This window comes from Bos mutus, chromosome 7 (assembly GCF_027580195.1).
Source record: "Bos mutus isolate GX-2022 chromosome 7, NWIPB_WYAK_1.1, whole genome shotgun sequence".
Taxonomy (NCBI): Eukaryota; Metazoa; Chordata; class Mammalia; order Artiodactyla; family Bovidae; genus Bos; species Bos mutus.
Window position 1 is genome coordinate 49,124,982 of NC_091623.1, and position 16,933 is coordinate 49,141,914.

General features: G+C 49.7%; 1 protein-coding gene across 1 annotated transcript in view; it reads right to left on the reverse strand.

Annotated features, from left to right (window-relative positions):
- The window catches only part of ADAMTS2 (ADAM metallopeptidase with thrombospondin type 1 motif 2), a 246,255-nt gene that overhangs the window by 21,723 nt on the left and 207,599 nt on the right, over window positions 1–16,933 (reverse strand). The window contains exons 11-15 of the mRNA XM_070373478.1: window positions 9,357–9,502; window positions 6,608–6,783; window positions 5,318–5,451; window positions 2,358–2,481; window positions 1,048–1,128 (exon numbers count right to left, since the gene is read on the reverse strand). Coding sequence (XP_070229579.1) covers window positions 1,048–1,128; window positions 2,358–2,481; window positions 5,318–5,451; window positions 6,608–6,783; window positions 9,357–9,502 — 661 coding nt within the window. The remainder of the gene's footprint in view (window positions 1–1,047; window positions 1,129–2,357; window positions 2,482–5,317; window positions 5,452–6,607; window positions 6,784–9,356; window positions 9,503–16,933) is intronic.

Consider the following 16,933-nt stretch of genomic DNA (forward strand, 5'->3'; position numbering starts at 1 on the left):
AAAGCCCCACACTTGCCAGAGTGTGGAAAGCGGCTCCTGGGGGGCTGCTGGAAGATTTTAGCAGGGAGGCCACAGACTGGGCACAAAAATCACAGGATAACAGTGAGGAAACCGTTCCCTGCACAAGTTTCCTAGACTCCCTTGAGAGCCGTGGTAAGTGCCAGGAGGTCCCCGGCTTGCCCCTAACCCTCCCTCCTTGTTTGCAGGGATAGCCCTGGGCAGGAAGCAATGTTTAGGTAGAAGTGTCTTTTTTTAAGGGATTGACTTTTATATTTGCCTCCTACTTAAGACAAGGAGTACTGGCTGTCCATGTTGGGACAGCAACATAAAAGTCTCCTCTAAAAATAAGGAAGAAAGAAGCATCTGCATTTTAAAAAGAGTGGTGTTTGCTCACATCAGCGGAGGTGCTAGATGCCCGCAGTCATGGAACCCCTGACCCCTCCAGGGCACAGGGAAGAAGATGGGACCCAAACTAGGAGAAAGGACTTGTGTGAGGTCCCCTCACTGACCCCCAGCATCACTTCCTACTTTGGTCCTGCAACTTGGGGGCGTGTGGATGAGTGAACCCCTGTGAGGGGTTCCAGGCAGCCTGCAGGAGCACAGTGCCACAGAGGCTGCCATGTGAGAAGGGGCATCCTGAGTTGTCAGAACATCCAAATTTCCAAGAGATGCCAGGCATCTCTATTCCAAAAGAACCGCTCGAATTTAAAATGAAACTAAATGAAAATATGCAAACGCACCATGGGAGCCCATCTACCAGCTGGCCTCGGCACCCACTGCTTGTGGAACTTGCTGACTTCCAGTGAGCGAGGCGCTTCCCCTTCGACTTTGAGTGGGAGGTATGCCATGTCTTAGACACATGTCCCTCCAACTGCTGTGAGGGAAGGCTTCTCCATTGGGAAAGTACTAAAGGAGAGATCCACCCATTGGCTGGGCCAAGCCAGGGGCAGAGGAGATAGGGTTGCAGCCCATGCCTCCCAGTCAGGCCCCCGACCCCCAGAAGAGTCAGGCTGTGGAGCCACTGCGCTGTCTGGCTCTGGCACTCACCCAGGTGATGGCTGGTGGTGTCTGCTTCCTGGATTAGCAGGTGTCTGGCTCCTGCCGGGATCTCAAACATCTTGATGTAACCTTGGTTGGGATGTGGGGAGACAAAGCCAAAAGAGAAGGGAGTCGCTGTCAAATGCGGACAATGTGAGGAGGGCCTTGCCCTCCATGGTGGTTCCAGAGGCCCAGTGTTTGATGGGCTCTGACTGCCCACTGAGAGAGGGGCCCATGGGAAAGCTAGTATATCCCAGACAGCAACAGCCCTCCGGCTCATTTTCAAATCCCGGTGCTTCTTCAACCTCTTCCATTGAAAACCTGGTGGGTGTCCTCACGAGTAGCCCCGGAGTCATGCCCGCATGGAGCTAAGATGCCACAACCAAGAGAGAGGCTTTCAGCAAACTGCTCGGTCTCCCTGGACCTCAGCAGCTTAATCCCTAAACAAAAGACAGCCTGCTCACATGGGACTGTGCAGCAGCCAGCTGGCAGCAGCCCAGCACCAGCTCTGAGTGGAGTGTGGCAGGTTTGCTCCAGGCCCTTCTTCCAAAAGAGTTGAGCCAAAGTGCCTGCGTGCCTGCGTGTGTGCTCAGTCACTCAGTCTTGTGCAACCCTGTGTGACCCCATGGACTGTATAGCCCACCAGGCTCCTCTGTCCCTGGGGTTTCTCCAGGCCAAAATACTGGAGTGGGTTGCCATGCCCTTCTCCGGGGGATCTTCGTGACCCAGGGATGGAACGCTCATCTCCTGCGTCTTCTGCATTGGCAGGTAGCTTCTTTACCAGTGAGGACCCGGGAAGCCCACCAAAGTGGCTTCTCCCCATTTCAGTCAGAGGCAGAGCAGTCAGCTGCTGCAGGCCCACCCAGAGCCCCGAAGCCAGGTGGAGGGACCACTCTGGAAGGAGGTTCATCCAGAGGGCTGTTTTCCCAGAGCCCCCTTGGCCAGGGACCCCAAGTTCCCCAGCCCCAAATTTCCTGTGGCCCTGTTGGGACAGGCCTACGTTTCCCTAGGCCGCAGGCTGCACTGGCTAGCTCGTCAAAGGTCCCACCCACAGGCGCCTGGGGGAGGCAGTGGTGGGGCAGAGAGCAAGGGAGGCCAGTGGTGGCTAGAAAGCCTTGGAGAGCTGGGGAGGGAGCCCTCAAATAAAGGCACTGAAGACTCACCTTGTGCACCCCACACCCTGTCCCCACCCAGCCTGGGGCCTGACACAGCGACCCCTAAGGTTGCCTCTCCACCTCACCCTCCCAGACTTAGAGCCCCTCTTCCCAGACAGCCCCCGGCTCGGGCCTCTGGGCAGGGGGAGGGAGGGGTGCACTCACCAAGCTTCTTGGGCGAGCGCGAGAACGTGCCCTTGACCACCTTGCAGTGGGAGTTGTCCCCTCCGCACACACCACACTTGTCCTCCTGCTTGCTGGAGCCGATCACCCCGTCACAGCCCACCTTCTGCAGAGGGATGGGGGAAATGCGGTGCCCGCTGAGACCCTACTCCCCATTGGGCCCTGGCGCCTGCTCCCTTGGCAGCCTGAAGCAGAGGAAGGAGAGGGGGCTTCGGAGCAAGAAAGAGCCTGTGTGCCCACTGCAGGGAGGGCGCAAAGTGGCCCAGATGGCGTGTGCAGGCTCTCTCACCCCACATTTTGTAAATAATGACCATGTAACAGCTGAGCGCATTTGTGGCCTTGCGCATGCGCATCACGAGGTGCTTGCTTAGCCGCGAGTTACTTGCGCTGTAGGGATATGTGAGCTCCACGTAAAAAGGGGCGGCGTGACTGCTGCCTCACGGCTGTGTCCCTTGGGTCAGCCACGAGAGGAGAGAACACAGCGTGAATACTGCTACAGCTGCTGCGTCAGCCAGGAGAGACGCTGTGTGCAGTTGTGTTATGTCTGCTGCTATGGCTGCCGTGTCAGCCAGGAGAGAATAAATGTGTCTGCAATTCCAGCGGCTCCTCGAGTCTCCGTCCAGCCTCTTAGCTCGTGCCTTGCCTACCCTGGTTTCAGCGAATGGTGTGGACAGTGTGAACAGCATGACAATTGGCATCATGAACGGGATTAGCAAGACACCCACCCAAGGACCAGCCTTTTCCCTGCTCACTCATCCACTCATCTGGACACTGTAACCTGTAGCGGACTCTGCACAGCCTAGTGTGAGAGTCGCTTAGTCCTGTCTGACTCTTTGTGACCCCATGGACGATACAGTCCATGGAACTCTCCAGGCCCGAATACTGGAGTGGGTAGCCTTTCCCTTCTCCAGGGGATCTTCCCAGCCCAGGAATAGAAACCAGGTCTCCCACATTGCAGGCGGATTCTTTACCAGCTGAGCCACCAGGGAAGCCCAAGAATACTGGAGTGGGCAGCCTATCCCTTCTCCAGTGGATCTTCCTGACCCAGGAATTGAACCGGGTCTCCTGCATTGCAGGTGGATCCTTTACCAGCTGAGCTACCAGGCCTTAGTCCCGAAGCTGCCCTGGCATAGCACACTGGCGTCCTCGTGAACATGAATCAGACGTGGCCTCTGCCCGTGTCCCGGCGTCCACGCAGCGGCCCTCTGGGGCTCCCCACAGAGCTTCGGCCTGCAGGTCCCTCCCTCACACTGCTCCCAGGAATGGTGCCCTCTCAGTCTGTCTCGGGGCGTGTGGGCGGGACACAAGAGCTGGTAGGACCGCTTCTGCCTTCATTCTCTCGATGAATCCTCTCAACACTGTCCACCCTAGTATTAAAACTCGTTCCACACAGAGCAGGGATGTTTCCTTGCCCGAGGCCACCTGGTGGAGGCAGTAACACATTCCGGTCCTTTTGCTCGCTACAGCCCTGCGACAGCACACCATTCCCAGCCGCAGAGCTCTGTGCGGAGCAGACCCAGGGTGTGAGCACACTGCCTGAGGCCACGTTCACACCCATGCCCACACTCAGCAGGGAAGACAGCCTCTCCTCTAGCTGCTCTGCTCCCCGCCTGTTCTAGCATGCGCCGCAGCTTCACAGGTTTCCCTCTTTGCCCTGGCTGCCAGGAAGCCCAGAGCCAGTTCACCCCTCAAGATCCTCCTCTCACCACCTCTTGTGAGACTGCTTCCTTTCCCTTTTCTCTTTGATTTCTGCCTTTTGTCTTACAAAGACCTTTGAGGGCTGGGTCTCCAGACTACGAAGGGGCTACAGAGCCAGTTTCTGGCCATGCAGTCTTAGAGAATTATTCAAACTGGCCAACCCCAAGCTGTTTATTCTGCCTGCCTCCCCTTTCCCACTATGGAAACCCCAATAAAAGCTCTGGCCCAGACTTTCCCCTGCTCCTTCTGCCTCCTAACTGAACCTGGTGCACAGCACAGCATGCTCTTCCCTCAGGAAATGAAAGTAATAAGCTCTTCTTTAATGACAAGTGACTTTTCTGTGTCATCATTCAGTCACCTCCCTCAATTAAAATCCCACGATTACGGAAGAGACATTGCTGTCTTTGTTTTCAAGTATTAATACTTGGTTGCGTGTTTGGAGCGTGAGCAGACTACGTGGCTTGCCCTCCCTGCTGGCTACAATCCTACTGAAACACGTGTGGAGAGAATCCCTGAGCTCTCCTCCCACAACGCCACACCCCACTTCTCTGTTCTTCGAGCCTCTTCCACCTCCTCCAGGGGACCTGCCGCAGGCTCTCTGCCAGAGATAGCCTGAGGATGCTCACTTCTCAGGAAGGTGAGACGGGAGTCAGCCTCGTCGACACTGCAGTCTGCCGCATTTATAGAAGCTGCAGAGGCTCTCTGCTCTTTCTAGAAAAGGGGGCAGATCTGCACTCACGTCGCTAATAACATGCTGAGTGTGCCCCAGAGCTGTCTCCTGTGACATCCAAAGACAGTACAGTAAAAAACACAGCATTTCAACAAAGAACCAAGCCGGCAAGAACCACAGTGGGCTCCCCTGAGCAAGAGTAAGCTGTCCAGTGCCCAGCGGAGTGCAAGGACACAGTGGTGCTTCCCAAGGGGGTCCCCAGGACCTAGTGTGTCCGGGCCACCTGTGGCGCTGGTGAAACTCATGTTCTGGGCCACGGCCTCGTCCTACACAAGCAGAATTTCTGAGGTGGGGCCCTGAGCTCCTCAGGGGGCTCCTCAGACTCAAGTCTGAGAACCCCTGTCATGGAGGAGGACAGCAGGGAGTAGGGGCTGGGAACCAACATTTGCTGACAGCCTGCCCTGATCGAGGTGCGGTTTGCAGTACTTTGCATGCTTAACCTCAGCAAGTCTTCCCAAAGCCCCAGAAAGCCGAGGCCCTGAGCCATCGCTGCCCCTGCTCCTGGGGCACTCACCCTGCAGTCCCCACGCACGCAGAGGCTGAAGGCGTCCTTGTAGGAACAGCGTGTCCCGTCATGCACCATACGCTTCATGGACACCACCTCCCCGGTCTCCTTGGACTCACAGTAGAGATGACACCGCTCCTTGGCTGGAAGGGAAGCAGGGGGTGTTGGCTGGCTGGCCGCACCGCTCACTTTCTTGTAGTTTCCTTCCTAAGTTTGCTACAGGGAAGCACCTCGCAAAGAGAAACTCCCACCCAGGAGCGTTTCCTTCTGATTCACCTGCCCCCCGCCCCACGTCTGCCCTGGGCCAGGGGAGAAAGGGAAAGAGGAGTAACGACAGCAACCTGCTTCATGACCCTGTTGTACGGGACTTAGCTTCCCCCAGCTGAGCCAGGCTGCTGTGGATGCAGCCAGGTCTCGGATCGCTGGGGTCCTCCCTAGAGAACCCCATATTCAGGGGAAGGGCAGCTGGCTGTTTGCCAGCTCTCTACTTGAAGACCTTTTCCAGTCCACCTCTGTAACCCCAAATAAGATGCCCCTTGCTTCAGTCTCGGGTACCGGGCACCTTCCCTTCTCAGCATTTGTCTCAGAAGTCAGAGACACCTCATCATTATTTGATTTTTTGCCAGACCACAGTCCCCCTCTTGGGGTCCCATCTGCTCTGGCACCTTCTCCTTGCATGCACACGTGGGGCTTGCAACAGGTGCTCAGCTGAGGTAACAGATACAGCAGAGCAGGCCGCAGACCCCGCCTCCCTCTGCTCGATGCCTGAAAAGAACGGAAACTGCGTGGGATCCAGTTGAAATACAAACACTCTCACGCCTGAAGCTACCAGACTTTTCAGTCCCAGCAGCCAACAAATGCCTTTTGGTGCTTAAACCAGTTCAAGTCACTTGGAACGGAGAGTTCTCACTGAAAGATGAGAGGTCAAAGGTAACCTGATTCCTTGGACAACTCTGGCCTGTCCCTGCCCTGCGGCTGAGCAGGGCTAATGGTGCAATGCCAGCCTTGTCCACCAGAGGGCAACTGCAGGCGCCTGGGGCCAGCTGGAGCTTCCCTATCTGCTGCATCCTTGGCCAGGCTCAGTTCCCTGGCTTTTCTGGGACTGCAGTCCTGCCATGAGCCCCCAGCCCAGGGTGGGCTCTGTTGGCACGCCCATACAGAATCAGTGGCCCAGGGAGCCCTGACCCCTCCACCGAGTGCCCACACCCCTGGGGCTCACCGTCCCGGTGCTCGTGGGGCAGCCAGTGGCCCAGGGAGCCCTGGCCCCTCCACCGAGTGCCCGCTCCCCCTGGGGCTCACCGTCCCGGTGCTCGTGGGGCAGCCAGTGGTGTTGAGCGTCACCATGCTCGAAGTACAGGTCCCACTGCCGGCACTGCTCCTCGCGGAAGTCGGCCAGCGCGTCAGGGCAGTCCTGCGAGTTGCAGAGCTGGAAATCGTAGGCGAGGCCCGAGCATGTGCGGCCCCCATTGGCTGGGCTGGAGGAGAAAGCAGAGAGGGCTTCCAATGGGGTGCCACCAGGAAGAGGCCAGCACTTAAGAGTGCCACCTGTGGGATCTGAGGGGATCCCTGAGCCTTGGGGGTGAGGGGGCAGCGCTGCTGAGTGAAGGAACACAGCCCTGCCCTGTCCCAGAGGCTTGGCGCATCAGTACAGGAGAGGCTGGTAATCCTCCTGGGGGCCCCAAGGGGAGGGAGCAGCTACTCAGGCCCTGTGCACCCCGGGCCCCACCCCAGCTCCTGTAGCTATGGCTGTGAACCAGCAGTGATCTGTAACAGGGCCTGTAGGGTCTGCCACGCCCCTGGCCATAAGCCCCAGGGTGGAGGAGCTGGGTGAGCCTTCCCTACATCCTCCCGACCTGGGCCTCACACACAGTGAGAACTCACAGTAAATCTGAAGTAGTGGAATCCTGCTACAGGTGTTCTCAACAAGTGTCAGGTACATCTCCAGGTTTCCTCCACCTCAAGAAAACTTGGGCTGTACATCTGTAATTTCCTTACTTTGCTGAGAATCTCACCAGTCCTAAAAGCACTAACTCCATGGGAAATGTGCTGGCTGGTGGCCAGCAAGTGCCCCTGGAAGTCAGGGTGCTGGAGCATGGCAGGCCAGCACCTTGGGAGGAGGGGGGGGCTTCAGTGTTGCCATCTGCCAGGTGTGACAGAGCCAAGCAGAACCCAAGGCCCCACCTGAGTCTTGGGCAAAAGCCATGCTCTGCTGTGATGGGGGTGTACAGCATACAGCATTGCAGAATGGATGATGGAAGGGGCTGGCTTCCATGAGGCTCCTTGCACAGTGCCATGTTCTTGGGGGAAGTCAGTGGAAATAATGATCGCAGAAATTTGTGGAGTAAGAACCAAGAGGCTCAGTGTTTGAATGGGACCATGAAAGAAAGGGTGACTTTGAGATTTACATCATGGCCCCTGATGGGACGACAGACAAATGACAATAACAGCTTGGGCATTACCAAGAAGGGGTGCAGGCCTGGGTGTGTAGGTATGGGAAGCCCAGGGCATCGGGCAGCAAGAAACAGCAGGAAGGGGCCAGCCTAGGCAGGAGACAGACATATTCAAACAGAAATCCGGGATAATCCCAAAAGAGAGCGTGAGTGGGAGAATACAGGGGAGGCCCGGGAAGAAGAGAAACTGGGGAGCTTGAGCTCATGCTGCAAGCTGCAGTTCTGCAATCACAAGAGTGGCAGGGCAAAGAACACAGAGGGAACTCAACCCAGGGAGCAGGGGCCCAGCGGGGAGCCTCAGAAGTCTTCATACTGGCCCCAGAATCCCAGGAAGAACTACTGAGCACAGGGAGCAGCAACTAAAGATTTGGCAGTGGGAGGCCCAGCCATTATCTCCAGGAGGACACACGAAAGGGGAGGCCCATGGGGGTGCCCTGGAGTGTGGAGGCCTCCAGGCTCTGCAGGGCTCTGGAGGCTGGGTGCTGATGCAGGCCAGGCTGGCATGAGCAAACCACAGTCAGACCTCTGTGCGCACATCTGTGCTGTCTGATGGTCACTGATGTGGAGGGAACGGCAGCGCTGGCCTGCACTGGGCAGGCCCGATACTGTTTGTGAACAGATGGGCTGGCAGGTGGTTCTGGCGGTTTTGTTCATGTTACTGCTGCCCTTCAACCCTTGCTGCCTAAGAAAGCTGGACCAGCCAGAGGGGGAAAAATATCCCTAAAGTGCACATGTGGGGAGGGACAGAAGATAGAGCACCTGCAACCTGCATGATCTCCCCTAGGGCCAGACCTGGGCTGAGTCCCCTGAGCCCCAAGAGCCTGGCATCAGGCAGGCACCAGGAGGAGTCAGGGCCTGGTGAGGAGCGAGGGGGAGGCCAGGCCAGATCTGCTCCTCTGACGGTGCATCCTGGACCAGAACCTGAAAATCCTTGCCCAGCACCCTGTAGCCTCTGAGTTTCTAACTTCCTGTCTTGTCGATCTAAGTACGTGAGGCTCGAGTACTAGCCCCAGGGTGCTTGAGAGGCGCCAGGGGCGCTCTGAGGATAGCACAGGGGCTGGGGCTTGCTTGGGAGGCTGGACAGGGCGCGTGGGTGGAGGTGGGAGCCTGGTGGGCCTTCGGACACCTCTCCAGGCTTTCCCCTTTTGGGCAGCTGGGCACGGGTGGCATGCCGCTTGACCTTGCCTCTTGCCTGATTGCAATCATTTGCTCTCCTGCTCAGGCTCTCAGCCTCCCAGGGCCCGAGAGAGCCCTTCTCTTTATCCCCACTGCCTCATCTCTGTTCCACCTTCTGTCTTGATGCCCTCAAGCAGGAAGAGCAGAGCAGGTTGGGGTCTAGAGTAGGATGCAGGCCAGGAGGAAGGAGACCAGGTTTCCGAGTCTCCAGGGCTGGCTCTGCCCCCAGCAGACTGTGAGCCTTCCCCTTCCTAAGTCTCGGTCCCTCCCAGGGAGGATGAGAAGGGGCCAGACTTGCCTACTCTCACACCCTCTCCACACTGACATCTGGAGGAGCCTTGCAGGATAGGGTAGGCTAGCAAGGGCCCTTGGGGACCACAGCTGCCCCCCAGGAAGACTGGGAAACATCAGGGCAAACTCACTGTGGGTTGTCGCACTGACGGGTCCTGAACTTCACACCTGTGCCGCAGGTACGCGAGCAGGAGCCGAAGGGACTCCAGGCACCCCAGTTGCCATCTCGTTTGAGAATGTCAGGTGTCAGCCAGATGCAGTGTCCTTTAAAGCAGTGCTGAAAGACAGAAGGTCATATGCCCCCCATTCTTCAGCTTGCAGTGTCTGTGATGAGTGCCCGGCCCTGGAGGTACAAGGAAGAAGGCCCTACTGACCCCTGGAAGCTCAGAATCTCTTTGGGAGGTGTGGTAAGGTGTTGGCCTGCCCAGATTTGGGCACCACCCTGGCCTCCACCCTGGCCTCCTGCCACCACCACCACCACCCTGGCCCCCTGCCACCCTCAGTGCCTCATTTAGCCTGCTCTGTCCCCTCACCAGAGCCCACCCCACGCCATGCCTGCAGGGTGAAGCCCCCAGGCCAGTGTGCCCACACAGTGCCATTTATAAAGATGCAGGCGGCACACCAAGCCAGTGACTCTAGAGACATACAAGGTCTACTGTTTAAGTTAAAAAAGCAATTTAAGTGAAGTACGGAAATGAAGGACAGGTGATATGCTGACATGGTAAAAATTCGTGAATATAGGACGTAGAACACTGGAGCGCAGGAAAGTCAGCCTGAACCTGATCACACTGCTGCCCTTCTTACCCCAAGGAGGAAGCTTAGACAATTTAGGGCCGACTTGAAGAAGAGTGAAAAATTAAAAATACTAAATGAGGTATGCAATGGAATGTTGATTTACAACTAGAAAAGTATACAATATAAAAAAGTTTAAAATTTAAAAACTGACAAATACCACAAACAACCAAAAACAGAAAACAATGATTTTTTTAGAATTGGTTGATTTACACAATGTTTGCTGCAATTCTAATTGCATACTCTTTCATCCCCTCTTCAGATGACAACAATTTGGTCAGCGTGTATTTCACAGGGAGAGTAGAAAGACGATTCCCCAGCAAGCTTTTTCTGTAAGGACCAGGTGGTAACTGTTTTAATCTTTGAAGGTGACAAGGTCTCTACTGCAACTACTCAACTCTGCCATTAGAGCATGAAAGTGGCTAGAGACAACACATAAACGGATGGATATGGCTGCATTCCAATAAAACATCATTTACAAAAGCAGGCAGCAGATGGAAACTTCTAGAATGGAGCTGAAAGAGGCTCAGTGAACTCGCTCGTCAGTAAAACAACCATTTAACTGGTGAAAATTATTTTCTAAACAAACTATTTAAATTATCTGGACAATAAGGACTGAGTTATATCATAGGGAACTACATTAAATATCTTGTAATAACTTATAATGGAAAAAATCTGAAAAAAATATTACAGAATCACTTTGTTGTATACCTGAAAGTAACACAATAATGTAAATCAACTATACTTCAATATAGAAGGAGAAGAGGGCATCAGAGGATGAGACAGCTGGATGGCATCGCTGATGCAATGGACATGCACTTGGCAAACTTCGGGAGATGGTGAGGAACAGAGAGGCCTGGCGGGCTGTAGTCCATGGGGTCACAAAGAGTTAGACACGCCTGGGTGACTGAACAACACCACCAACAACAAAATACTTCAATAATAAAATAAGGTATCTGGAAACTGTCCTAAGCTCAATACAACAAATGGAGAAAATATACTAATTCTTGTAAGAATTGTGAAAGTCTATACATTTGAGCCACAACCCTCTCCCATTCTTTCCCCATCTTAGTGTGATGGAGGCCTTACCACTTAAAAGACAGAGATTCCTTGTTTCCTCAGCTTCCAGTCTAGGGCTATAGTTTCACCCTGGGAAAGGCAGGCCATTGGCATCTCCCATACCATGCAACTCTGTGTTGCAGAAAATCTGTTTCAGGCAGGGAACTCCCTTTGCCCACCCAGTCCTCACTCCTAGAGTGGAGGCTCTACCCCAAGTATAGAAAACCAAGAATGCTGTACTCTAGTAACCCCTTCCCTGGTTTGCTTGTAGGGAAGACGTTCTATGCTGAAAGGGAAGAGCCAAGAGTAGGGTCCTATCCCTATTCACTGGCCTGTTTGTACACCAAGAATGTCACTCTGGAAGTGGAAAACCCTGCTCCTAGTTCCAGGGCAGTGCTGCAGTGGTCTTCCCAGAAGGGGAGGTAGAACTAAGAGCTCCATAGCTCACCCTAAGAAGACTAAATTTATTTGGAATGGAGCATGAGGAAGTTCATGCCTAAGGGCATTGTCAAAAACAACAGAAATCTCGGTAGTGAGCAATTAAGAGGAGACCAGTAGCTCCACGATACTAGTAAGCAACAAGTAAAATAGTAACCCAACTAGAAGTGAAACAGAGAGAACCAGGGAAAGGACAGCTAGAGTACTTCTGGGATCTGTACTGTGCTGTGCTTAGTCACTCAGTCATGTCTGACTCTTTGCAACCCCATGGACTCTAGCCCACCAGGCTCCTCTGTTCATGGGGATTCTCCAGGCCAGACTACTGGAGTGGGCTGCCATGCCCTCCTCCAGGGGATCTTCCCAACCCAGTGACTGAACCCGGGTGTCCCACATTACAGGCGGAATCTGAGCCACCAGAGAAGCCTGAGCAAGCTTCAAATACTGGTAACACCCTGCCCCTGTGAAGGGTCCAGAATTTAACTGGGTCAGGCTGTGGACAACTTGTACCCCAGAGCATTATCAAAAACAATACAGCAATCAGCTAGCAGCTAGTGAAAGCTAATTGGGTGTGATACCAATAAAGGCAGAATAGCTAGAGCTTAGCAGTAAAGCCAGAGAAAAAGACAAAGAGAACCTGGCTAATCCCACCGTTCTGGTGGTGGAGGTGGAGCTGTGTGGCCTCAGTGACTATGTTTCTGCCCAAGGCTATGGTCTCCGAGGAGAAGGTGATGGCAACCCACTCCAGTACTCTTGCCTGGAGAATCCCAGGGACGGGGGAAGCCTGGTGGGCTGCCATCTATGGGGTCACACAGAGTCGGACACAACTGAAGCGACAGCAGCAGCAGCATGATCTCCAAGGGGCAATATCAGCAGCTGCATGCTGCAGGGCAAATAAAATTTATTAAAACAGTGCAGCCAGGTCACTAAACAAATAAACAGGTAAACAAGCAAACAACAGCACAACAAGGTCTGGGGGAATCAATATAACGAGTATCCAGAGTTTCTTCAATGTATTATCTAAAATGTCCAGTTTCAACAAAACTTACTGAGACATGAAAAGAAATGTAATCCATACACAGGAAAGTAAGCAGGCAACAGAAATTACCTTTGAGGAGGCCCAGATGCTAGACTTAGTAGACAAAAATTTCTAACCAGCTATTATAAATACATTCAGAGAACAAAAGGAAACCATGTCTAAAGAACTAAAGGGGAGTATAAGAACAGTGTCAAATAGCATCAAGAAAGTGATAGAAACTAAAAATGAAAAAGAAAAAAAAACTAAATTCTGTAGCTCAAAAGTACAAAAACAAATGAAAAACTCACTAGAGGTCTCAGTAATAGATGTGAGCTGGAAGAAGACTGCATGAACTTGAATACAGATCAACGGAAATTATACAAGCTGAAGAGCAGAGAGGGGAGAAATAAAGAAAATTGAACAGAACCTCTGAGAAGTATGGAAGACCATAAGTTCACTGAAATGTGCATAGTAAAAGTACCAAAAGGAGAGGACACAGAGGACGGAGTAGAAAATATTCAAAGAAATAATGGTTGAAAACTTCCAAAATTTGATTACAAACATTAATGGAAACATCCAAGAAATTTAAGCAAGGACGATAAATGCAAAGAGATCCACTCCCACATTATAGTCAAAGTTGTTGAAAGACAAAGCAAAAATGTCAAAAGAAGGAAAAGAAAAATGACTCATTGGACACCCAATAAGATTAACAGCTGACTTTTAATCAGAAATAATGGAGGTCAGAGGTAATGGTGTCCACCAAGAATCATATATAACAAAGCTATCTTCCAACAATGAAAGTGAAATAAAAATATTCTTAGATAAACAAAATCTGGGATAATTCACTGCTAGCAGACCTGCCATAGAGCAAATACTAAATTAGGAGTTTAAGATCAACATACACACACTATTATATATAAAATAGATAACCAACAAGGACCTATTGTATAGCACAGGGAACTCTACTCAGTACTCTGTAATAGTCTATATGGGAAAAGAAACTGAGAAAGAATGAATATATGTCTATGTATAACTGAATCACCATGCTATACACCTGAAACTAACACGACATTGTGAATCAACTATACTTCAATACAGTTATAAAAAAGAAATACTAAAAGGGGTTATTCAGGCTGAAAACAAGTGACAACAGAGAATAATTGAAATCCACATAAAAAAAACAGAAAGTTCTGAAAATGGGCAAATTTCTAGAAAGACACCGACTACCAAAGCTCATTTAATGAGACCTAAAAATTTCAATAGACCTGTAACAAACAAAAGAGATTGAATTAGTGATTTAAAATTTCTCACAAAAAATAGCTGAAGGCCCAATTACTTCACTGACGAATTCTATCAAACATTTAAAGAAAAATTAATACCAATTCTTCACAAACTCTTCCAAAAAATGGAAAAGAAGATTTTCCCCAGTTCATTCAATGAGGCTAATATTACCCTGATACCAAAATCAGACAAAGATATTTTAAGATAAAGACTAGAGAACAATATCTCTTATAAAAATAGACTTTAAGTTCCTCAATAAAATTTTAGCAAACCAAATCCAACAGCATGGTAAAAGATTACATATCATTACCAAGTGAAATTTATCTGAGGAATGCAAGGTTTAGCATCCTAAACCTTGAAAAGAATAAAGGAAAAACAATATGGTCACCTCAAGACTCAAAAACTAAAATTGGCAAAATCCAACATCCTTTCCTGAAAAAAGCACTCAAAAGACAAGACTAGAAGTTCCTCAAGTTGATAAAAGACATCAATGAAATACCCCATCATGCTTAATGGTGAAAGAATGAATGGTTTCCCCCTAGTCAGAAGAAAGAAAAGGGTGTCTGCCCACACTACTTCTAGTCAACACTGTACCGTAAGTTCTAGCTAGAACAATTAGGCAAGAAAAAGAAGGAAAGGGCATCCAGTCTGGAAAGGAAGAAGTAAAACTGTATCTATTTGCAGATGAAATGATCTTCTATGTAGAAAATCCTATGAAAGTGAAAGTCACTCAATCGTGTCCGACTCTTTGTGACCCATGGAATTCTCCAGGCCAGAATACTAGAGTGGGTAGCCTTTCCCTTCTCTAGGGGATCTTCCCAACGCAGGGAATGAACTCAGGTCTCCCACATTGCAGGCGGATTCTTTACCAGCTGAGCCACAAGGGAAGCCCTAGAATACTAGAGTGGGTAGCCTGTCCCTTCTTCAGCAGATCTTCCTGACCCAGGAAGCGAACCAGGGTCTCCTGCATTACAGGCAGATTCTTTACCAACTGAGCTATGAGGGAAGAAAATCCTATGGAAACCACTAAACACTATTGAAAAGCACTAAAAACTAATTTTTAAAAGTTCAGTGAGATTGCAGGATTCAAGATCGATATACAAAAATCTATTGTATTTCTATAGACTAGCAATGAACGAACTGAAATGAGATTAAGAAAACAATTCTATCAGAGACATTGAGAACAGACTGGTGGTTGTCTAGGGGGAGGAAGGTGGGAGAGGGTTGAATTGGGAGTTTGGAATTAGCAGATGCAACTGGTGTATACAGAATGGATAAACAACACAATCTGACTGTATAGCTCAGGGAACTATATTTAATATCCTGCAGTAAACCATAATGGACAAGGACATAAAATATTCATATAATTACAGTATTTATATTATACAATTTATAAATGTTTATATAAATACAAAAATTTATATAAATAAATGAGTCATTTTCCTGCACAGCAGTAACATAACATTGTAATTCAGCTATGTTTCAATAAAAAGTAAAAAGAGAAATTAGAAGCATTTTGAGTTAAAAAAAAAAAAAGAAAACAATTCTACTTACAATAACATCAAAAAATGACAAAAAAAATTTTAGGGATAAATTGAAGGAAAAAAGTGTGACATTAGTACACTGAAAACTATAAAAACTTGTTGAAAGATCAATGATCAAAAGTCTAAGTAAATGGAAAGACATCCCATGTTCATGGACCAGAGTTTAATATGGCAGCACAGTCATACTCAGAGACATTGCTGGTTCAGTTTCAGACCACCACAATAAGTAAATATCAAAATAAGGAGGGCCATATGAATTTTTTTGGTTTCCCAGCACATGTAAAAGTTATGTTCACACTATACTGTAAGCTATTAAGTGTGCCATTATGTCTTAAAAAAACAACGTACATACCATACTTTAGAATATTTTATTGCTAAAAAATGCTAACGTTAACTGATAATGCAGGGTGTTAGGGAAATTAAATGAATAGTCTGTTTAAGCTTCAGAGACAAAGCAGAGCAGGCCTCTGACCTTGCTTCTAACCTGCCTGGACACCGCCCTGGCTGGCAGTGACTGGGAGTGACTGCCTGCTGTGAGGGCAAGACTTGTAGCAGCTTAGGTAAGAAGGGGGAGCAATCTTGAGATTGTTGAGCCCCTGAAGGGGGCCTGGCCACCAAGTCCCAGGCTTAAAAGTTTTACAAGACAAAACAAACAGCATTAATATGAAACCAGGCTTGCAATTTGGTCATAGATGGATGATGATATCAGTTTGCTTCCATCCTGGGATTATAAGCAGGAACTCCTGACTGCAACCTTTAAAGTCTCACCCACAGAGCTGACTTGCTGACCTCTCCCAATTGGGACTCCAGATGCTCTGGGACACGGGACTTCCCAGCACTGATTAAGTCTGGATGTTTGTCAAAACCCAATTTCATGATGTATCCTCTGCTCTTTCTATTTCTCTTTTCTTTTAATCTTAGTATATTGAAAGTAAGCTAGATAATTCTCTAATAAATATTTGTATCATTTATTTGTATTATCAAGTGACTTATTTTGTTAACAAATCCTTTGAACCTGAGACGAAAGTGAAAACTTTCAGCAAAACACAGGTAGCTACAAACCTTCAATTTGTTAAAAAAAAAAAAAAAAAAAGAAAGTAGTGTCTGCAAAGCACAATAAAGCAAAGTGTAATAAATCGAGGAATGCCTGTATTCCCCATATTGATCTGTGACTCAATATGACACTTATGCTAGAATTTTGCAGACACCGAGATACTTGTAAAAATTCAAATCAAAGGATCAGGAATAGCCAAAACAATCTTGAAACAAAAGAAAGTGGAAGGACTCAGACTTAACCTGTTTCAGAGTTTACCACAAAACTAAAATAAACAAGACAGAGTGGCTCTGGCATAAAGAAACAAAATTATTAATGGAACAGAACACAGAGTCCAGAAAGGAGCCTTTACATATTGAAGGAGGAAACAGACAGAGCTGGGCTTCATCTTAGGCCAGGCTGTGAACATTAGGCTACACGCGTGGTCACCCCCCTAATGGACTCTGAACTTTGTGCCCGGTGTCTATAGAGATGGCATACCAATGGAAAACCAGACCTCCAGATAAAAGAGCCTCAGGACTTGTC